We start from the raw sequence: 21,773 nt of genomic DNA, 5'->3' as shown, positions 1-21,773 counted from the left end.
TCAAACTCAATCTTCCGATCGACACTCCAACATCATCACTCTCGCTTTGCTCCGGCTTCGAGGTGTAGAGGAGGATCTGTCGAGGCTGCAAGCGCGCGCGTTGGATTGTGATCTCTTTGACGAGAGCCGTCATGTCCGCGCCGATGTCTTCACCTCACCCCCCAGCCTCCTCGCCCTCTGCCCATTCTTCTTCTCTATCTTCTGTTTCTTCTCCCGCTTCTTCTTCAGCAGCAGCTGTTGCCTCGTTGCCATCATGGCATTTTCCCTTTGGCCCCTCTTCTCGATACCACCTCTCGGAGAAACCCAAGCGCACTCATGCGCGTGTCAAGACTTCGTACACCCCGCGCGCTCCCGTGCTGAGCACCGAGCAGCGCGCGAACCGACGGGCGCTGAACAACAGCGTGAGCGGGAGCTACTCGAGCTCCCCACCAAGTGAATACAGTCGGAGCCCGTTGTCGCGCTTCTCGAGCTACGGCAGCAGTAACAGCAAGGGCCTCACGAACATGGCGCGCACCACCGGGGCTCCGCTCACGCCTGCAAAAACGTCGCGGCGCAACTCTTCGCTGCAGAACTCTCCTTTTTCCGACTACTTCTCCGACGATGCGCGCTCATCTCTCAATATCAATCCCCATGCGCCCTCGACCGAAACCAAGGCATTGCTTGTTAAGATGAATAAGCTGCAGTCGCAACTCATGCGGGATCAGTCCGAGAAGGGTCGCGAAGCCATCAAGATCGTCGGCCGCAAGTTGGCCGAGATTGACCTCGAGCTGGATACTTTGCACTCCCAGACGCAACAGCCTATTGATATGGACAATGCGCGTGTTCTCATGGCGGAGGAGAAGGAAAAGGGGAAAGCTGCTGCGCAGACCCCGCAACACAGTCGTGGCTCTTCGTCTCAGTCATACGCTAGCCTGGACAGCAGTGTAGAGAGCAGCAGGATATTCGACGAAGATAGTTCGGCTCTGAAGCAGTATCAGGCTGAACGCACGTGGTACATGAGCCAGATGCAGGACTTGCTCGAGAAATTGAACACAGTCCAGTCCGAGCTACGGCAGCGGCAGTCAGAGTTCGCGGAATTGCACGAACGACACTATACTGCTATGGAGGAGAAGGAAGAGGAAATCGAACAGCTTCGATCGGAGAACGAAGGTTTGCGCCAGGATCTTGGCTTCGAATATAGCGAACTGCTGTTTCTCAAGCTGCAGATGAAATCATTGGAGGTCGATGTTGATGATCTCCGTTATGATGGTGGCCATGCCACAGGCCCGACGTGTAGTAAGAAGAACGCTATCTTATCTGAGATGGACCGCTGGCGGACCGACTCGGACTGGCAAGATGTTGAAGCTCGCTTCAAACGGCGAAGAAGCAAGTACGGCATACCAACCTCACCAATTTCCAAGGGCAAAACCTTGGCAAAGTCTGCTGAAACTCAAATCGAGGATGAGGCCGATTGGCAATTGGAGACTATCCGAGAATGTCGTGGCCGGATCACAAGTCTTACCATCAAGCGCACAGACAGCAGCCAGAGTGTCACGCCGTGTTCATCTGCTGAGGGGAAAGTGGAACAGATAGCAGAGCCTGTGACCTTGGCTGGATCGACAGGCTGGCCCGACTCTGAAACCACGACCCCACGGAAGAACGATGCAAGCACATTCTTCCAACCGCCGTGTGCAGATCGAGGCACCCAGACACACTTACTAACACACCCCACCCTTGGGGAGGACCGTATTCATTTTGAAACTATACCTACGGAAGGAGATGATCAGGAGTATGATGAGGAGGACGATGTCGCCAAGCTCGAGGAACTCGAAGAAGAGGAGGAAGAGGAGGAAGAGGAGGACGAAGAGGAACTCGAAGAAGAGGAGGAGGAAGAGGAGGAAGAGGAAGAGGAGGAAGAAGAACAGGAGGAAGAAGGAGAAGAAGGACAGGAGGAGGATGGTGCCCAGCACGACTCTGCCCTCGCGACGATATCTTCAGCCTCGATCGACGACGACGATCAAGATCTCTATCAAGATGTCGAAGAAGACGACGAGACCATCCTGGAACAACCAACTTTACTCAGCGTACCTCAACATAAATCCGCATGGCAGGAGCTATGGAGTAGCTTGCAGAGTTTGACCGGTATTCCGGATGAAGACGACGACGACGACGCCGACGACGACGACTACTGATACCACATCAAATCTACCTTACTACATACACCACTGGAACACCCGACCACACCACACTCATTGCACCACAACACGGGACTGGATGCCCCCGTCTTTCACACCAAAATTTCTCGTACTCTCAATTACTACAGACTGCACTCAGATTGCACTTAAATTGCACATAGACTGCCATCACACGCCGCTCTTGGCCACTTGTCATTATTTTTTCTTTTGGAGCTATGGATGGGAATAGAGGGTTGGGCACGGCACATTGAAGTTGGATTGGTATTTGCTTCGAAACGGGAATTGGAATAGGACCGGAGTTCTGTGGTGCCCTTTTCTCTTCGACATACGTGCCAGGCATGTTCGAGCATTTGAGCTCGACTTCCTTGCCCAACCTTCACCCAGTGCTCGCTTGTTTGCTTCATCTGCAGCATTCGTAAGATAGTCATTTCGTAGCTACCTAATTCATTGTCCTAATGTACAGAACCACATGAAGCTAGGCCTTCAAGCTTATGTTCTGAGTAGAACTAGCGGATCAATGCGCTAGCGACTGCTATGCCCTTTCGCAGACCTATGCCTACCAAGGCCTGTCCTCTCCCAGGGCCCGCAAGTGACCGACTTTGCGATCGGACTTTGAAGCACCGTATCGCCTGCTCGTGGCGGAGGTCGGCTGCTTAGCGCTTACTCGCTGTCCGTAAGATTGACGTCGTCGTCCTCGCCGCCGCTGTGATGCTGGCGGTCTTCGTTGTTCACATCGTAGCGGACGGTGCGGGGTTTCTGTACATCATTGTTAGCCCAAGGATTTCGCGCCAATATGCTTCGTTGGGACGTACTGCCTTGACTTTCGCAAACGCGGCTCCACCAGTTTTGACTGGCGTCGAGGCGGCGCTCGGTTTGTACTTGGAAGCTTGAAAGACGGTAGAGGAAGCTGTCATGTTCGAGCGACTAGTGACGCTCTGGAAAGCACCACCTGCAGCGGTGGACGTAGTAGTAGTGCTTGCAGCGCTCGAACTTGAACCCCAACCACCACCGCGACTAGTCGGGGCATTGCTGGTGCTGGGAAGCGAGACGCCGCCGCGCGAGGAGAGAGTGGCTGGAAGGGTGCTGCGCACTGAATTGCTGACAGTGTCTGCAACGCTGTAAGTCTTCACGATGTCAGCGCGCGTATCATTGAACACATGTCTTTCGAGATGGGACCCACATCGTCGCTGGCATCACTCTCGTCAAAGTCGCTGCCGCCGCTGCTTCGGTCACCGTCCTGCTCGCCAGGCTCGTAGTTGTCTCTCTCCTGGGCACAAGACCAGCAAATCTACTCCATCATCAGTCATTGTCTTCCCATATTATGCCCGTAGGAACCGAAGTGTCCAGATCTCAGCAAGGAAACAGCGACATACCGCGGTGTCTGGAGTCTTGCGTTGAGCTTTCGAGAATCTGTCAAGTCCCTTGTCAAGGTCGCAGATAAGACAGTGCAGCTCGACGACTTGCTTGGGAGAGCAGCCGATACAGATGACGTGGCCCTGGATCTCAGGCTTGAAGAATGGCTTGCGCTGCATGTGCGTGGCAAGATCTGCGAGCTGCTTCTTGGAGAAGGCAGACTTGGGCTTCTTGATGTTGCAATCCTTGCATTTGATGCTGAGTACGGTCAGCGCAGTCCACAGTCGCGGGCATTACGGAAGTGGCTCACTGTGCGGGTGAGGCTATGGCGTTGGCGCTGCCGGAGGGATAGGGGTTGTACGCCATCGTGTCTGCAGTGGACTGCCTGAAAAGAGTGCAAAGTTCGGAGGCAGATGGACGTGGTGTTCCTTCGAAGGTTTTAATATCTTGGAAAGCAGCAAGAAGTGACTTGTGCCTAAGGTACCCAAGTGAAGGCTAGGTGACGCCGAGCTGAGTTGGTGATTGGTGAAGTTGGTGAATTTGGTGAAGCTGCGGCAATTGCCTGGTATATGAGTCGCACCTTACCTACCGGGAGGTTCCACTTCGCTGTTTCCCCGTCCTCGCATCCAATATCTGCAGCAAATTGAAGAGGCAAGAACGGTGCGCTCCTCACCTCCACGTTCTCCCCATCCGTTCCATGGATCGTCCTCGCACGCACGCCAGAGTAGGAAACAAGAAGACGGAAATGGAATTGTCAGGTCCCTTACTTCTTCTATCACATCCCAGCATGTCCGCTGAAGGTGTATGGAGGACATATGAGTCGAATACACGACAATCAGCACATCAGACTTCAGCATCTCTCAATGCGCTATCATTGACTTGCCTCTTCGCCACCACTACTCGGCGCCCGAAAGGCGTGCTCAAAGGACGTATCCTCTTTCCATCTGGTAGATGCCATTGATCATACCCAAGCGTCTGCCAGCATGCAAAGACCATTGTTCTTTCGAGTGTCATTCCACTACCGACTCATGGCTACCTCGTAGGCAATGTAGCAAGTTAGACTTGCCCTGGCGTCGCTCAGTGATTCCGCAGCCATAATGGACGCAACAAAATCCAATACCGCTGAATGGTTCGCCTTGTTTGCTTGTTTGCTTGACTGCTTGGTGGGAAAGGTCCAGTAGGATAGACATATGGATCACACTATGTGTGTGCTGAAATTACAGGTACATGTAGTGGAGATGCTGTCGTGAGTTGAGCGATACGCACTTAGCGCAGGGCTGGTGGCCCGGTTCTTGCCTGGTCGATATCACCTCGATGGACGCTTAAAACCAAGGCAGTAATTGTGATACAGTCAATGGGTACAGGTACCTGTAACAAATAGTGACGTGTTTGTTGTTCTCCAAGTGTGCTGGCCTTTCAGGTTGGCTTGGTTTAGTGTCATGTGAAAATGACGCTTGAGCCACGCTAGTAGAACTAACGTGCGCACCTCACCTCAGCCATTGATCGTTGCAGCTCTAATCCTCGTCGTGTCTCACGACCTCATTCTTCTCGAGCAGCAACAAACAATCCGCACTATACCTTACGCTACCGAGGCCGAGACTCCAAGCACGTCACCCAGCCCTTCCTCCCACAGCCTCAGTGCGTGCCGCCATCCACAACCAGCGCACAATGGCAGATCGCAAAGTTTCCGTCAACGGCACAACCAGCGCCTACACTCCCAGCGTCCAAGACAGCATCAACCTGGCACTCCTCCAAAACGGAGGAATCAAAAGAATCCAAAGCGCATTCCAAGACCGCCTCGAAGCAGCCGGCTGGACGCAAAACGTGCGAGATTACGTCGAGCGCTTGTTCCGGAGCGGGGACGCGGCCACCTACGATGAGGCAATGAGGATGATTATGCAGAACATGGGAGATATCGGCGGTAGTGGAGGCGGCAGCGGCGGGAACGTTTCTGCACCAGATTTGGCGATTCCGATAGAGGTCGTTAAGGACGGGGCAGAGGTTGTGAAGAAGGAGTTGAAGGGTATTTTGACCTTGGGAGATGGGAAGGATAAGTGAAAAAACCAGGGAGAGACACAGACGGACGGGGTCATTCATCAGACATGTGAATCCAAAGCGGACGGACGACAAAAGGTGGTCGTGGACGAAGGGAGTATGGATCTCTTGCAGGCTACTATGGGATGGCCATGCGGATTGGGGGAGGGGGGAGCAACACTGGAGGGGCCTCCACATTACATATCATATCACACGACAGCTTCCGAGAACACACGCTTCTCGCAGACACCACGAACGGTGACGAACAAGATCACTCGGTCGGTGGTGGTGCAAACGTGCGACTTCCTCCACCTCCACAAATCAAAGCTTATAGTTCTTCTATCAGTCCAAGGGTGTCGAATTGTTTGGTAAAGAAGGAAAACCAAATCAAAACAAGGGAAAATCAAGCCACGAAACGAGTGGGAAAGAAGGGCCTCCCCTCTGGACAGCAAGTGGGAAAAGTACAGGTACCTACCTTACCTTCAGAATGCTCCTTCGAGTCACACACCTGCTACGACACGACGTCTCTTCTTGAGAACGCTGCTCTGCTTGCTTGCGGCATGTGCCTTGCATCCATTCAAAGCGATCCATCCAAAGTTCACTCCAGAAAAGGAAAGATTCCGTCTTGAGTGACGGGCAAGTCATATTCAGATCGATAGATACCTGGTACCTAGCTACCTACATAGTACCTGCTTAGCACCACCTATCGTCAGGTGCCTTGATGAACCCATTCGACATGGAGCCGGCTTGCGCAGAAGTCGAGATGCCGAGGCATGGTACTTACGTAGAGTGAACGAGCATCACACGGCTTTTTCGACGCCAAGCATGCACAGCACAGAATAATGCTTACAGAAGAAGTAAACTGGAACAAGTTTGACGGAGAATATCTCATCATACGATTCAAAACGAGTGCTAACAAGTCTGCCTTCGCTCAAGGACAGCTATTTATCCAATCAGAAAATGAATGATAGTTGACACGCTTCCCATCCGCTTGTATCCAAAAGAAAGAAGATTGACCAAGTTTCCTCGCTTTCTACTGCAGGTTGTGTGTTGCAGCCACACAAGACATAAGCCACCGGACAACCGCACACGAGACGATTGATTTGTGAGTATTTCGAACACGACACCTCGTCGCAGTGACACCCTTCGTTTGAGCCTTCTGCTCCACAATATGCTTCCGTAATTCGCACCAGCCTGGACATGGCACAGGATGCTCACCATCTTCGCGCAGCGTGCCTAAAGGCTGCATGCGGAACAGGAAGCCGCAGTGCTTGATCTTCCTCAATGACGCATTTCTCTACCGCCAGAGTCGAAGAGGTTGAAGATTTAGCTGATCCATGGCAACTGTCAGATCATCAGTACCCGCGCCTGCTAAGACCTGCGGATGACAGTGTCTCTGCGCTGTGCAAATGGATCGCGAAACTTAATCTGGCTGGTACGTTCGATACCGCGAAGAAGATCGATGTTCTCAATAGGCTGACCGTCACGAGATTGATAGCATGGCGCACCCTTGAGTATGCCAAAATCAACAATCAATATCCGACCATCCTGACTGGTAGCCACGATTCGACGATAGTCCGACTTCGCTGCTAGCATCCAGCTTGTTGTCCATTCTTCGCCGCGCCAAAGCTCTGCGCCAGTGTTGAAGTCGTATACGCGGAGATCGAGATCGTAGCTGCCAGAGACCACCCTCTCATTGGCGCTATCCAGCCACAGTGACCGGACGAGTTGTGTATGGCCAGTGTATTGCATGACCTCGCGACCAGTCTCGGTCTCGAACTTGTAGGTAATGTTATCGTTACCACCGGCCAGGACATGCTTCATATCTTCACTGAACTCCACTGCAGCAAGACCTCGCTCCTTAGGACTGAACTCTTTGATAAGCTTCATTTGGTTGATATCCCACAGACGAGCGATACCATCGCCACTGGCACTGACAAGCAGGTGGCCTCGAAGCTGTACAGCATTGACTGGGCCTCTATGACCAGTAAGCTCGCCCTTTGCCTCGTATGTTTCCCGGTCCCAGACGATGATTTTCGAGTCCTTGCTGCAAGAGATGATGTGTTTGGCGTCAAGAGCAACATCCAAGACACCACCGGTGTGCTTGCTCAGTCGTCTGTTGAAAGAATAGTCGTGGATGTTCCATACAATCAAATCTGAATCGGACGAGCCAGTCACGAGAATCTTCTCGTCGTATTGGAGGCACAGAATGCTGGCGTCGTGATATTGATTTGGCTGGTGATAAATGTTGTCCCCGTAAGCAGTCCCATTCACACTGGCGGTCGCCATATGAAAATGCGGGTAGTCAACAGTACGAAGCACCTTGGGGCCCGCTACCGGCCTCACGTTCGGGCCACCAATAACTTTCAGGCATTGATAGGTGTTGATGTCCCAAACTCGGATGGTGCGGTCGCGCGAGCCTGTAATAATCTTCTCTTCGTCAAACTGGAGACAATAAACGCTGTCGGTATGACCAGACAAGTATACTGCTTTACCTGCATTGCCTGCACCTTGTCTCCAGTTCCTCTCGAGCTCGACGCGAGCCTTGTACATCTTGCGCCATTCTTGCTTAGGGAATTTCAAATTCGGGAGTCCTATGCCGTTGCCTCCGACTTGGACAGGCGCAGGGTTGGTGAAGACTTGTCGCTGGTATCGGCGATGAAAGATGGTACGCCAGACAGATGCGTGCTCGCCTAGCTTCTTCCACTTGTGACAGACTTGCTCCGCTTGCAGAAGATCCTTGTGGCTCAAGTACTCAAATATGGTGTAAGAAAGCTCGACAGGGAATAACTTGGTGAAGTCTCGAGTAGGAGGGTCGGCGTATTCCATCATGGTGACATCCCCGTCTACGTCGCGGGTTGAGCCCAGATCAGAACCGCTGTAAGTTGATAAGTCTGCCCCACTGTCGGCTGCGCTGCTCATAGAGCCTAAACGATGTCTGCGGTGGTCCGAGTCCTGCTCCGGGATGACCCAGTCCGATATGGTAGAGGGTGTTGGTAGTGTGTTATTGTGCATAGCAGCAGCCTTTCGGGCAGCGTCACCTCCAGGGGCAGAGCTAATGGCAGGAACGTAGCGACTGCTTGTGGCAGGTCGAACGGGCAGACCTTGCCCAAGTGTGGTAGGAGCAGGGGTGTCTTTGCGGTCTCCGGTGGGAAAAAGGTTGTTTCTGTACTTGCGCGGTCTGTCAATGTCGTGTCGCGCGCTGCGTTTGGAGGGAGACGTGGGTTGTTTGGATAACTGCATGGCAGAGTTCAGACATGCCACGTCCTGGCAGTCAATGGGGTTGGGTGTGCTTGATCTCCTGGCACGTCCAACTGACACGGGCAGTGCATACCGGTGCATGCTCTCACGCAGGTTGTTCACGCGGTCCTTGGAGTACTTGGAGAAGCGCCTGCCAATGGATGATGACGACTTGGACGACTCGGCGTGCTCTGCGTCCGTGATCACGCCTGATGATGGCCCTTTTCTGGCTCTTTGCTGCTGCTGCAGCTGCTGCAGACGAGCATGCTCAATGCGGTATTCATCTTCAGTCAGATGGGGTGGTATCTCCCCCCATAACAATCCAAAGGTGTCGACCGCACCGGCCTCGCTATCGGCAGCGACAGCGTGCACATCGCCTGACCCAGCGAACATGTGCATATCATTGGCAGTGTCGTCGCGGGACATTCGTCTTCGTTGTACATCAGCACCCCTGGAGCATATGGGCTCAACAGCGGACGCACGCGGCGTGGATTCTCCGTGATCGGACACCGAGTCGTACTCCTGATCATTCTGTTCGGCGACGAAGCTGAAAGCAGGCGAAGCGTGCATAGTATGGGGACGCTCCGTGGGCATCTGCGGTCGATGAGGAGTGTATCCAGGGAGGAGGGAGGAGGGCGTAGGGGACGATGTGCCGTCCTGCATCGTGGCGGCCACAGCTGGTGTGCAGCGCGAGGGGAGGGGAGAGCGAGGAGTTGGTCGGGCGGATGGTAGTGAATGTGTACTGGGCTGGGTGTGATGGGATGTATGCGTTGTTGATGATGCCCGTTCCGACCGATGCAGGTCCGCTACGTCGTCCAGTCGACAGACAGACAGCGCAGTGTTGGTTCTCAGACCAATGCTAACGCTACTGGCAGGTGCAGAGGGCGGCTGCGTGTCCTCGCACCGGGAGTGGTAACAGGTGAGAGGAGAGGAGGAGGAGGCGGCGACGGCGACGGCGACGGCGGCGGCGGATGTACGGGCGGCGACGGCGGCAACGTCGTGGTCGGAGTCGTGTATATGGACGTCCAGCGTGCGGAGTGCGGACGTTGTAAGGAGCGTTGTGATTAAGTGCGGCGGGACCAGGAGTAGGATCAAGTCAAGGACGCACGACAGAAACGCGCGACGGTGGGACTTCCGGCTGCCAGCAACAAGAACAAGAATAAGAATAGCGCGCGCGGAGGAGCAGCAAGGCAAGGTCGGTGAGGGCGGGTGAGCAGCAGGGCTACTGATGTTTATACGTGTAATGCGTATGCAGCGGACACAACACCGCCACCTCGGGAAGACAGACAGAGGACACAGTCAGGACACAGCAGCAGCAGCAGTGGTAGGCTGGTAGCAGTAGTAGTAGCAGTACCTACTAGCAGAAGGGCCAGGGCCGGGGCCAAGGAACCAGGACCAGACTATTCTGCTTCCAATTCCCTTCTCGCTCTCGCTGGATCCGTGGCTGCGTTGCGGTGCGGTGCGGTGCGGTGCGTTCAGGCGCTGCTCTCTGCGTGCTGGGAACGTGCTGGATGGCTTGATTTGGGTCTAGGAGGTAATGGGGACCCCTTGATACCTAATGATGACCCAAAGTCCCCAACCACGATCACACCAACACCGAGGGATCGGCGGCCACTCGCACTCTGTTCGGCTCTCTCTGGTTTCGAGACGATCGGTTACTGAAATTAGGTAGGCTGGACTGGACGTGTGCGTCGGTGGTTGCTGTAGCCTGTAAGCGCGCCGACGTCGAGGGATTCCATAAAGAGTTTGCCCGTGAAACGAATCGGACGACAGTGGCAGGCAGAGGCGATGGTATGTCGTAGGTTGGTCGGGCACATACACTTCTCTGGAGCCAGTGGAGGTACCTCCTAGAGTTCTACTGTAGAAGGCACAAACACAGCGAAAAAGCAGCCAGAAACAGCCCTAGCCCAGCCCAGCCCAGCCCATCCCAGCGGACCCAGCCCATCCCATCCTAGGAGGTACCCGCACCACCATTCCACGGGACCACGGAAAGCGGTGATTTGCCGGATCTCGGTACGGCTTCTCGATACAGTGTCATGATTACTCTTATGGGTACCCAGTTCCGACTATTGCTATTACAGTGTTTTACAGTGCCTGTGGAGTGTAGACTGTAGTCTTAACACAACACAGTAAACAAACTACAATGTACCTGACTTCTACCTCCTATAGGCATCACAACAACACCTAATCGTCTATCAAATCTCCCATCACACGCTCCTGAATTGTCACACAATTACTTCCTAGAACACACACTCTCTCTCTTGTCTTCGACCGACCGACCGACCACCCCTCCGTCCGTCCGTCCGTCCGTCGGCTCATCTTCCTTGACTCGTTGCCACCACCAACCTGTTTGCAGACCCGCCGATTTTTCCGAGAGTTCCACGAGGCTGCGCTGCCCTTGCCCAGGTAGCCACTCTCCGTCGTCATCATCATCAATAATCATCACCGGAGGCAGCACTTACAGTAGTACCACCGTAGCGCGACGACAGCACTCCTACTTCGTCCTTATTGCAGCCTCTGCATAGTGCCGTGTGCTACCGTGAGCTGCTCAGCTCACAGCTCTGGAACCGGTCACGGTCACGGTCACGGTCACTACACTACCTCCTACTACTACCTACCTATCCAGGTACTTCAGGTCTGTCAGGTCTGGTCCTCAGCATGACGCCACGAAACCCATCGGTCCAGCCGCTTCCGCTACCCTATACACTCTTCTTTCTCTGGATTGAGCCTATATCGACCCTGGTGGGCGCCTACTTTGCCCATTTCCAGCAGCAGAAGTATCTCGATGACACCATACCGTCAGGTCTCGGCGTCTCCACTCGTGAAAGTATTGTAAGTTCATGCTATGCAGAATCATGCCACACATGCTCTGCTCCATGGAAGATCATGCTGATTTGTTGGAAGGTTCTCTCCCAACTAGCTAACTTGTACTTTGCATTCACTCTCAACGAAGCCCTGGTGCTGAGAGCGACAAGAGATCGTAGAGTCTGGTCGACTCTTCTCCTGGGATTACTCATCGCTGACTTCGGTCACATCTATGCATGCAAAGCAGCCGGTGTGGAGCTCTACTACAGCTTCTGGACGTGGAATGCCATGTGGGCGGGCAACTTGGGCTTCGTTTACATGGGTGCCACCCTCAGGACCTGTTTCCTGCTTGGTGTAGGACTTCCTCGCGGCTAAGACCCCGTCACAGTCACCAATTTTCACTGCATGAAGGCGAACGTGTCCGAATGCACATAAGGACCTGAAAATTTGTCGGCCACCTCTCCGCCGATACGCTACTGTACTTCCGATGCAGGCAGTCCCTTCGGGAGCAGTCCTTCGGGAAGCGCACCCTCAGCCGGAGAACGTGAGAAGGTATAGGTGGTACCGCCTGTCCTTCCGGCGATGAGTTTTCAGAGGGTTGCTGGCGGGATTCAGGCTACAGCATCATCCGCACGAGAATCGCAGCTGAGCCACGACCTTTTCCGCATGAACCGAGCAGTTGGTCAGGTCGTTCTCGGCCCGGACTGACGCCGGCCACGGAGATCTGTGTGACGTGGTATGGTAGGAGGTAAGGCTGATGATGAGTTGAAACATAGCCAAGAACAATCATTTGCTTTCAAAGTCGTTACAATGATGGTCTTCAAACCATTGATTTCGCAGGCGGAATGGAAAGTGCGATTGAGCATCTAGATTGCTCTCTCCCACGTCAATTGCCTTTCTTCGTTTCGGCACATCTGGCACAGTCTTGGAGTTTCCATCATCTGCAGGGATGGTTCACTCAGCAGTTCTATAGTCGCAGGACGTCCCATTATGCATCACGAACTGGATTTCCGTAGGCGGCTTTGTCATAATCAAGTGTAATCATCAATTTACATGCTTTGCGATTGGCACAGTACCCGAAGCGGACAACGAAACAACAGTCCAGGGCAGAAGATCGACATGTCAAAACGTGCACTATGGAACATCGATACCTCCTAGAGGCAGCATGATGCCCGGCGTGGTGACAGCGGAATGCTTAGTTCACAATATCTCCTATATGTACGTCGAATCAATGGGCACGAGTCAAGGCCGATATGGTATGCTGTTCCACATTCTTGACCATCCTGATCGAGCCTCTCTGTTCGAGTTCGGCCATCACAAATGTAGTTGTCACTTGAGTTCTCGATCTCTCCAGGAGTCCAGGTGTACCTCCCGGTTCGATAATTCTGGGATATACTCTCCCGGACACGAACCGCTGTGAGCGTCCCCCCCTTCGCGAGGCTGGATGTGTCAGGACCTGCAGGAGAAGGCGCCCAACAATAGACGCCAACATGCGCTTCTTGATGCCAACCACAGCCACCCGCACCAAGCGTCTGGCTTGGCTGCTGCTAACACTGACTCAAAGCCACTGGGGGCTGACTCGACTCTCTCAATGCGGAAATGTGTAGTTCTACAGTAGAGACTATGACGACGGATCCGCACGACTGCTCAATGAGCTCCAGCGGAGTCTTGTTGACCACGATCGGAGCACGTCGTTTGTTCGTACCTTAGTCAGACTAGAACTACCTGGTATAGCAACAAACACCGTGTTTGTTGGTCTCGATTGCCAGACGTGGATTTCCACCAAACAAAGCATCACCAATCTTCCTGTCGTCGGGAATTCGTCACAATGTCTCTGAAAGGTCAAAATGTCCTCATCACAGGCGCATCCATGGGTATGGGAACTCAATCGCGAGGAGCTCCAGGCATGAGTCCTCGACAAACAAACAGCTTACACTTTTGCAAACAGGAATTGGAGCTGCCATTGCCAGACGCCTTGCAAAACAGAAGGCTAATTTGATTCTTCTTGCCAGAAATGAGAAGAAGTTGCAAGGTAGGAGGAGAACGATAGCATACCTGATCCCCCTCGGCACACCAAACATCATCATCCATTATGCCTTTTGACGGGGACAGTTGCTGACATCTTTTCCTACTTTCAGAGCTCGCACGAGAGCTGCAGGTGGATTCGGGCAGACTCGTGTATTGCACAGCCGACATCTCACGCTATGATCAAGTTGAAGATGCAGTACGCAAAGCTGTCAAAGAGATTGGTGACATTGACATACTGGTCAACAATGCCGGGCTTGCACTTGGTGCTCCCAATCGGTTTCCCGACCTCAAGGTCGAGGACATTGTGCAGATGTCGCGCACGAACATCGATGGCTACATGTTTGCGGCGTATGCGGCCCTCAACGTGGGCGGTATGAAGAATAGGAAGAGGGGCATCATTTTGAATGTCACGTCTGTGACGGGGCTCGAAGGTGAGTACCTAGGTAGTGCCAGGATGAGGCCTAGAAGAAGCACAACGCTCGGACAGAATGTGGTGGTGGGGCAATACTGGGAAGTGACTTGTCAACAGACACTAATGCGGTGTGATTGCAGTTCCTCCTTTCCCAGGTGAGGCGGTCTATCATGCGAGCAAAGCTGCGCAGGAAGCATTTACGGACAGTCTGAGAGTGGAGCTCAGCGAGACGAATATCAAAGTCTTGGCTCTACGTCCGGGCATTGTGGCAACGCACTTCCATCAGCAAAGAGTCGGCTTTGACAAGAAGCAGTACGATGAATTCATGGAAGGAATGGAGCCTCTGCTGGCGGACGATGTCGCTGACTCTGCGGCTTTCATGCTCAATCAGCATGAGCGTGTGAGCATTACCAACATTTCGGTGGTACCAACTGCGCAGAGGACGTTGCAGGTAAGGCCTCTTTACTTTCCACGTTGAGGACAAGCACTCACTCACTGTGTGCAGGTCATCGATCGGACGTGGAACAGAAGGAACCAAGTCGGTGGTGCTAGCGCTCAGAGAGGAGGCCAGCAAGGCTCACAGGGGCAGCAAGGATCTAACAGTCAAGGGGGTGAGTCTGGCCGTGGAGCGAATGGAGTTAGGCACTGAGTATTGACATTTCCTTCAGGCGGTTCGAACCAGCACAACAACGATCGCCGAGGCTCGGGGCAGTCCAAACAACAGGGACAAAGTGGCAATCAGCAGCAAGGCTCTTCGAGGACGAACTCGTCTGGCAGCAACAGCAACAGCAACAATGATCGACGGGGCTCGAAGACGACTTCGTCAGGAGACAATAACAACAGCAGCAATATCAGCAACATCAGCAGCAACAGCAACAGCAGCAGCAGCAATAACAACAGCAGCGGCAACAACAGCAACACCAACAGCGGCGGCAGCGGCAGCAGCAACAACAATAGCAACAGCAACAACAATAGCAACAGCAACAACAGCAGCAGCAACGGCAGTAACAACAACAACAGTAACATCAGCAACATCAGCAGCAATAACAGCAGCAGCAACAACAGCAACAACAATGACCATGGTGCATCGTCCAACAACAGCTCTACAGGTGGATCAAACAGTAGCAGCTCAGGTGGCAACAACAGCACCTCTGGAGGCGGCAATAACCAGTCTCAATCCAATAATACTTCGTCTCAGTCAGGAAACAACAGTTCGTCGAGCGACAGTCAAGCCAGTGGCCAGAACAACAACACGTCGAACAACAGTAGCAGCAACAAAGGTGACAGCAACAACAATACCAACAACAACAACTCCTCTTCATCTTCAGGGAACCAGAGCTCTTCGAACGAAAGCTCAAACAAGGAGGAAAGTAGCAGCACGTTTAGCGGCATAAGCTCCTGGCTGGGCGGGGGATCGAAGAAGAATAACGACAGTGGTTCATCGAGCGGCCAAAATTCTTCTTCCAACAATCAAGGCTCTTCATCAAACAACAACAGCAGCAACAACGACAGTAACTCCTCAAACAACTCATCCTCTGACTCGAACAAGAATGAGGGTGACTCCTCCAGCAAGAACAACAGCAACAACAACAATAATAACTCGTCATCTGGGCAGGATCGTGGCGACAATGATTCTTCGAGGAGGTCATCTGGTGGCAACAACTCGTCGTCGAACAGCAACAACAACTCTTCCGGCAACGACTCTTCCAGCAACAATTCGTCCAACAACAACTCCTCCAACAACAACAACTCGTCGTCGAACAACAACTCCTCCAACGAAAACTCCTCAAGCAACAAGCAAAGTGGTGACCGCTCGAATGAAAGTGGAGGAGGTAACAATAGTAATAACAGCAACAGCAACAGCAACAGCAACAGCAACAGCAACAGCAACAGCAACAGCAACAGCAACAGCAACAGCAGAGAGAGGAACAACAGCATGCCTGGAAGCTACAACAGCTAGATCTCTGTCTACTACTAGGAGTACTACTATTACTGTAGTACTAGAGAGAACAATGGACCGAGAAAGAATTTGTGCAAGTTATTGACATAGGTACATTTGGAATATCATGCGCGGGGGGGGGGGGGGATAGTGCAGACAGACAGAGACAGATCACGAGATGTAGAATGGATCGATGTAAATTTATATGTAATCAATGTGTTTGTTTAATTGTTCACATGTTTATTCATGTCCCAAGAAGATGAAGAAGAAGAAGAAGAATATAAAGATGAAGATGAAGATAAAGGAGAAGAAGAAGAAGAAGCAGACATGAAGGTTATCTAAAAATAGGTCTGTGATATGCACACGTATCGTCTGTCAATCGGTGTAATGATAAAGATTTTTGAGGGCCGAACACCGTCCATCAGCCTCAGCCTCCACAAAGTACGCCCGCCGTGAATGTGAATGACCATTATGATGATCCGGTCGTATCTTAGGAGCAAAACGAGCACAAACAAAGGGGCTCGCTCATCCTCATATGCTCGCTGTAGATTCTTCCTTTTCCTCCGGTGGTGTAGGTGGTGTTATTTTGGAGTCCCATACACAAGACTCCCCAACAGTAAGCTGCTGCAATGGCATGGATGCTGTTTTCATCCTCGCCAATGTCTTCCGAGTCGAAATCTGCGACTCTGCACCTGGAGCGCTCTTCTCAGCCTCCTCATCTTGGCGTTCGAGAGTGGCGTTGCTGTAAAAGGACACTCTTCTCTTCGGACTTTGACTTCTGTTACGGCTGATATATCTTTTCAGCCGACCATTATCAGCTTCACTCCTCGTCGGTCGCTGCGCGCCCGAAGCATCGCTCGGGCATGACCCAGTACCACCTTTTTCATTGTCCCTGTCATCGCTCGCTGCGCGACGGCCCATCTAGAACTGTCTCGAGCTGCCTGAGCTACTCGGCGTCATCGAGCCCCCACCATATGAGTTCTCGCTCATCACAGACGGAGTTTGGGGAGTGGCAGGTTGTTCCAGGCTCAGTTGCACCCTGATAGCTTGGATCCATTCATGCTGTAACAACTCCGCCGCAGACGCTCTTCTCGCCGGATCTCTCTCAAAACACCTCTTCAAAAAGTCCAAGCCTACCTCCGACATCTGTTCCGCGTTGGGAGTCATGGGCGAATTCCCGTTGGCGATGTTGTACATGATTGCGAAATCGTTGTCCATATTGGCCCAGGGTCTGCAGCCCGTTGCCATTTCACTAATGACACAACCCAGAGACCAGATATCTGCGGCACCCAGCCGACCACCGTGTTTGCCGCCTTTGATGACTTCCGGGGACATGTACATAGGAGTACCTTGGACAGAGCGTTGGCGACCGTTACCGGAAGGACCGTCGGCAACGACCGTTTTGCCTTGTTTAGCGATGACCTTGGCGGCACCGAAATCGACGAACTTGATTACACCGTTGTGGTCCAGGAGAATGTTTTCGGGCTTGATGTCGCGATGCACCACGTTGGCATCATGGAGGTAGCCAAGACCTTCCAACATTTGCAGAGCATAGACTTGCACGACTGTCTCATCCTCAATACGACCGTGCTCGAGAAGTCCTGCGAGTGACCCGCCCGAACAGTATTCCATGAAGATGTATACCTTGTCTCGGTGAGGTTCGATACCAAAATACTGAACAACGTTAGGGTGGTCCAGAACCTGGAGAACGCCCATTTCATCTCGAATTTGCGACACGATCGTGGGGATCAGTTTGGGGTCTTGCAAACGGATTTCCTTGACAGCCATGAGATGACCGCTGTCGAGATTGATGGCAGCATAGACACTGCCAAAAGTGCCGCCACCCACGAATTGGCCTTGTTGCCATCGGAGGTGCACGTTGCCAGCGGAAGCGGAGAGGTGGGTGAGAGCTCGATCGGCGTCATTAGAGTCTTCGAGCACCCGTCCCAAAGCCTGTCGTTCTGCTCTGCGGTCTTCACGGAGTTGATCGAGCTTTTCAAGTTCATCCAGCCACTGTGCACGTACTACGCGTGAAGACTCTTCATCATCCTTGAGTCTTCCAATGTCGAGGCGAAGCTTACCAATCATTGCATCTGCTTTTTGTTTTTCCGCTTGCGCGGCAACCGTGCCTCGGGCACCCATGATATCGAAGTGGGAGATGAGCAAACTCATGCACCCTGCCACCTTTGCTCGGAGCCGCGCATACTCGTCGTCAGTTATGGACAGGATATTTTGGCCTCTTGTCATGACCATGGCAAACTCCAGTGCCACTACGGCCCATCGGAAGGTCTTGCGGTCAGATGCTACACAGTCATCGCACACAAATGACACCCAGTCAAGTGCGAGCTTAGTCAGCTTGTGCTGGTTAACTGCACGCCGTTGTGCGTCCATATGTATGGCTGAGCGTTGACCAAACTCAGTGGCGAACGCAAAGCAGTTCTGGATGAGTTCCTGGCTCTCTCCCTTCCTGCCCGCAGCTTCAGTCTGTGAACGGACGATTGCAACAGAGTCCATGATCGTATTGGAAAGTTTGTGCGCCGTCTTCCGAATCTTTGCCAGCTCCTGGTTGACACGCGGTAAATTTGCACGCTGTTCAACGAGGACGGTCAGCTCGAAGTTGCCCGTTGCATCGGCGAATGCCATATTGGCATTTTGGAGGCGCTGCAGACTCCCGTCGGCGACTAATCGGAGACGGCCAGTCTTGAGGTCGAGAGTCTGGGGCACTTTTAAGATCTCCTTGCCGGATTGAAAGGTATCCATCCGGTCACCCTCCCAAAGCAGAGGTAGCTCAGGTCGTAAAATGAGGACATAGGGGTTGCTAGGGTCTTCGGGGCTGTCTTCAGCATGATAGCAGGTACCAAGCATGCTTTGGATGTCCTTGGGTCGGTCTCTTAGCACTGGACTAGCGAGTATGTACACCTTGCCGCCAGTCTTGTCTGTCTCTCCAGGTGCCACGGCAAGGGGGCCGTCGGCATTTGTTTCCACCAAGAAGTGGCCAGATAGCCTTAGCGCCAGGAGAAAGTCTTCGTAGAGTTCGTTCTCAATGTTGATGTTGTACTCGGTGGCATTCTCGAAACGTTGACTGAGAATCCTGCCGAATCGAAAGATCTTTCGCTGTCTCACACGAACAGAGTCGAGAATGGCCTTGTACCGCTTGTCCATCTCTGTAGTTCCGGCGACCTCGTCCGCGGGCCTTTGCAGTTCCTTTTCAAAGTGGGTGGCTAAGCGGCCCATCGACTTGGAAGTCAAGCTGGAGAATTGCTCCGCGACTTCCACATCACCACCATCAAGGTGACGACCGAGTTCGTTAGAAAAGTCCCACTCCTGTTCGAGAATCTCAGCTTCTTTGAACGTGTTCTTGTTTGCCATCAGCTTCCAGTTGAGCATTCTGAAGTAGAATTTCAGGGCTTCGAGAACGACCGAATCGAAAGCATCATCAATGCATGGAGGCAAATCCCAGCCTGATTCCGGTTGAGCAATCGCGAGGTATGCCTCCTTGATCCTGACTGCCAGTGAAAGAAGGATCTGGAACTGCAGGATCATTTGCTCAGCAGTCATTACACCTTGCTGTGCTGGGTCTTTCATCTTCTTAGCATAAGAGAGTCGCATGCGGATAATCTCCTGAATGAGTCGACTAGGGAAGTTGATGAGCGTGAGTAATTCCTCAATGTAGGGAGGAAGATGGCGGTCTGAAAAGGCTTCGGCGTTGGCTATCAACGTAGCTTTGGCCTTATGAATGACTGTGTTGACGCCGTTGAGAAGGTTCTTGTCTCCCTGTAAAGATTTCAATCCGTCTTCCTTGAGAATGCGATCAATGAAAGAACTATCGTCAAACAGCTCGTTATGCTGTTCCCCTTCCGGCCGTTCGCGAGCAGTTGTGAAGTCAAGCTCCATATTACCGACCCACCTTTGTAGGATACCCAGCTCGGTGTTGATGAGCTCCGTCGTGTTGTTCCAAGCAATAACAGCATCACATGTGTCTCGATATGCAGCGGACGCAGCTCGGGGGTGTGCTGCCTCAAAGGCTTGCCGAGTCGGATAGAGTCCTTCGATCTTCTCAATCTTTTTGACAACATCCTGCACTTGCTGCATAGGAGATTGGCCAACTTCTGCTTCGCCCTTGATCTCAAAGGCCACGATCGATTCTATCGTTTGCTTGACCTTGGATCTGCCGTCTTCGACTAGCCGCCTCTGCGCAGCGACTGATCGACCGCATGTCTTTGCTCGCACCCCCAACCAGACCTCTGTCTTCAATGTGTTTTCGCCCTGCTGTTCAGGACCACCAATCAGACGCTTCTTCTCTTGCTTCACAACATCTCCTGTGAGCACATTGGCCAACATGGCGTGCCATTCCAGCCGTTCTCGATTTGCAGGGATGTTAAGCTCTTCCACGGACGGCTCGAGGTCCTCATTTCCGTAGTACAACAACGTGTCGACCTCGGCGGGATCGTAGTCAATGTGGTTAGCATTGGTAGGGCTTGCCTCGTCCGACTCGCTGCCGGAGCTGTAGTCTAGACTGGGCGTCCTTGGCTCGGTGTAGAAGTCGTTGTCCGGCGCATCCTGTCGTATCCTCTGCACATACGCCTTTTCCTGCGCCCGATATTCGTCGTTGGGGTTCCTTCTGCGTCGATGCGTGGATCCGTTACGAGGGCGTGTATTGGTGTTCAGAGCGTAGCGCATGGAGTTTGCAGGCCCTCGATTGGGCGCGTATATGTTGCTGCTCTCTTTCCTCGTGTTCGCAGGCCTCCTCGAGGCACTCACGGCCGCCGTTGTGTTGGGTGGCAAGCCCTCATATCCTGGAGTGACTGGCGGTGCCGCAGAGGACCCACTGGTGCCTCGCGTGCTCGTTCGCGACACGGTATTCGAGCCCGGTTGACTCCAGCCATAGGTCGAGACGTTGGTCAAGGGCGTCACTTCGTCCTGGGCATATGTCACACTGCTGCCGCCGGGCGTGAAGTGGCGAGAGGACGACATAGCATCGCTATCGCTGTAGCTTTCCTGGGCAGGGGCGTAGTCGTCGACATCGTTGCCACTAGAGTTGGTGCCCGACGAGTCGAAGGTATCCAAGACCGGCCGTGTTGTGTCCTCGGGCTGCTCCATAATGGTCCTCTCGGACAGGCGCGCGATGCTGGGGTCGCTGGTGTAGCGCGTGTGGTGATATGGGTGGTGGTGGAACGAGGGGTGGTGGTGAGGGTGGGGAGCGCGCGACGGGGCCGGACTGCTGCGTCCGCCACTGTTGTGGTTGTTGATGTTATTCGACATGGGCATGATGGAGAGTCTCGATCAAGAAGCCGGTGATCTGCCTGCCGCCGTCATCGCTCGGTCGCGTGTGCTGGCTGGCTGCGTGTGGCGGTGCAAGAGGACTCCGGGCCACGGCAAGTGGTGGGAATGCAGACAGATGGTGTAGTATAGCGATGGGATGCTGTCCTGTTGTGTTCTGGGGGGGCGAGGCGGTGCAGCTACAGGGCTCTTTTTACCTGGTGGTACTGCTGAAGAAGAGTACAACTACGACAGGAGCGAGCATACCAACACGCACCGGAGTCGAGAACTCCTTCTCCTTCTGTGAAGCTTCTGCGGCACAGGAAGGAACGTTTCCCGTTCCTACCACAGCTGCGGTTTCCACGTGTGAGGGTGCGCGAGCGGACTTGCGATTGGCTACCGTAACGAAGGCATGGATGTGCCGTCTGCCGATCGTCCTTGGCGCTAGTCTACCTTATTCTAGAATCTGGAGCTACAACGTTGTACCTTTCCTTGGAATCTGGATACCTTTATCACGTTACTGCCCTTA

General features: G+C 53.1%; 7 protein-coding genes across 7 annotated transcripts; 4 read left to right on the top strand and 3 right to left on the bottom strand.

Moving 5' to 3' along the window:
• Positions 1-44: 44 nt before the first annotated feature.
• SEPMUDRAFT_146557 (uncharacterized protein) lies at positions 45-2,640 on the top strand. The gene has a single exon (XM_016903728.1). The coding sequence runs from the start codon at positions 132-134 to the stop codon at positions 2,169-2,171; it is 2,040 nt and encodes a 679-aa protein (XP_016765694.1). The 5' UTR covers positions 45-131; the 3' UTR covers positions 2,172-2,640.
• Positions 2,641-2,753: 113 nt separating this feature from the next.
• Positions 2,754-4,303, bottom strand: SEPMUDRAFT_146556 (uncharacterized protein). Its single transcript, XM_016903727.1, has 6 exons — positions 4,117-4,303; positions 3,838-4,022; positions 3,548-3,785; positions 3,355-3,462; positions 2,987-3,298; positions 2,754-2,930 (listed from the first exon to the last, which is right to left on the bottom strand). The coding sequence occupies exons 2-6, from the start codon at positions 3,891-3,893 to the stop codon at positions 2,835-2,837; spliced, it is 810 nt and encodes a 269-aa protein (XP_016765693.1). The 5' UTR covers positions 3,894-4,022; positions 4,117-4,303; the 3' UTR covers positions 2,754-2,834.
• A 797-nt stretch (positions 4,304-5,100) lies between these two features.
• Positions 5,101-10,367, bottom strand: SEPMUDRAFT_146554 (WD40 repeat-like protein). The gene has a single exon (XM_016903726.1). The coding sequence runs from the start codon at positions 9,462-9,464 to the stop codon at positions 6,933-6,935; it is 2,532 nt and encodes an 843-aa protein (XP_016765691.1). The 5' UTR covers positions 9,465-10,367; the 3' UTR covers positions 5,101-6,932.
• On the top strand, positions 5,196-5,585 carry SEPMUDRAFT_33480 (uncharacterized protein; the record flags this gene model as incomplete). The annotated part of the gene is made up of 1 exon (XM_016908540.1): positions 5,196-5,585. One exon carries the CDS (start codon positions 5,196-5,198, stop codon positions 5,583-5,585), a length of 390 nt encoding a protein of 129 aa, XP_016765692.1.
• A 609-nt stretch (positions 10,368-10,976) lies between the features above and the next one.
• SEPMUDRAFT_146553 (uncharacterized protein) lies at positions 10,977-12,596 on the top strand. Its single transcript, XM_016903725.1, has 2 exons — positions 10,977-11,633; positions 11,706-12,596. The coding sequence occupies exons 1-2, from the start codon at positions 11,460-11,462 to the stop codon at positions 11,979-11,981; spliced, it is 450 nt and encodes a 149-aa protein (XP_016765690.1). The 5' UTR covers positions 10,977-11,459; the 3' UTR covers positions 11,982-12,596.
• Positions 12,597-13,434: 838 nt separating this feature from the next.
• SEPMUDRAFT_33090 (NAD(P)-binding protein) lies at positions 13,435-14,695 on the top strand (the record flags this gene model as incomplete). The annotated part of the gene is made up of 5 exons (XM_016908526.1): positions 13,435-13,480; positions 13,555-13,638; positions 13,745-14,065; positions 14,187-14,497; positions 14,552-14,695. 5 exons carry the CDS (start codon positions 13,435-13,437, stop codon positions 14,693-14,695), a joined length of 906 nt encoding a protein of 301 aa, XP_016765689.1.
• A 1,603-nt stretch (positions 14,696-16,298) lies between these two features.
• Positions 16,299-21,140, bottom strand: SEPMUDRAFT_146552 (MAP kinase). Its single transcript, XM_016903724.1, has one exon. The coding sequence runs from the start codon at positions 21,083-21,085 to the stop codon at positions 16,907-16,909; it is 4,179 nt and encodes a 1,392-aa protein (XP_016765688.1). The 5' UTR covers positions 21,086-21,140; the 3' UTR covers positions 16,299-16,906.
• Positions 21,141-21,773: the final 633 nt, after the last annotated feature.

Source organism: Sphaerulina musiva, assembly GCF_000320565.1.
Source record: "Sphaerulina musiva SO2202 unplaced genomic scaffold SEPMUscaffold_1, whole genome shotgun sequence".
Classification (NCBI taxonomy): domain Eukaryota; kingdom Fungi; phylum Ascomycota; class Dothideomycetes; order Mycosphaerellales; family Mycosphaerellaceae; genus Sphaerulina; species Sphaerulina musiva.
Note: the sequence above shows the minus strand (reverse complement) of the source record. Positions and strands in the feature narration are given on the sequence as shown.

Excerpts from the sequence above, each read along its gene's own strand:
- SEPMUDRAFT_146557 (XM_016903728.1), top strand. The coding sequence starts at position 132 with ATGTCCGCGCCGATGTCTTCACCTCACCCCCCAGCCTCCTCGCCCTCT.
- SEPMUDRAFT_146556 (XM_016903727.1), bottom strand. The coding sequence starts at position 3,893 with ATGGCGTACAACCCCTATCCCTCCGGCAGCGCCAACGCCATAGCCTCA. Across the intron at positions 3,299-3,354 it reads AGAGTGATGCCAGCGACGAT|ACTTACAGCGTTGCAGACAC; the intron begins GTGGGTCCCATC and ends GACATCGTGAAG. Across the intron at positions 2,931-2,986 it reads CGTTTGCGAAAGTCAAGGCA|AAACCCCGCACCGTCCGCTA; the intron begins GTACGTCCCAAC and ends AATGATGTACAG.
- SEPMUDRAFT_146554 (XM_016903726.1), bottom strand. The coding sequence starts at position 9,464 with ATGCAGGACGGCACATCGTCCCCTACGCCCTCCTCCCTCCTCCCTGGA.
- SEPMUDRAFT_146553 (XM_016903725.1), top strand. The coding sequence starts at position 11,460 with ATGACGCCACGAAACCCATCGGTCCAGCCGCTTCCGCTACCCTATACA. Across the intron at positions 11,634-11,705 it reads TCTCCACTCGTGAAAGTATT|GTTCTCTCCCAACTAGCTAA; the intron begins GTAAGTTCATGC and ends ATTTGTTGGAAG.
- SEPMUDRAFT_146552 (XM_016903724.1), bottom strand. The coding sequence starts at position 21,085 with ATGGAGCAGCCCGAGGACACAACACGGCCGGTCTTGGATACCTTCGAC.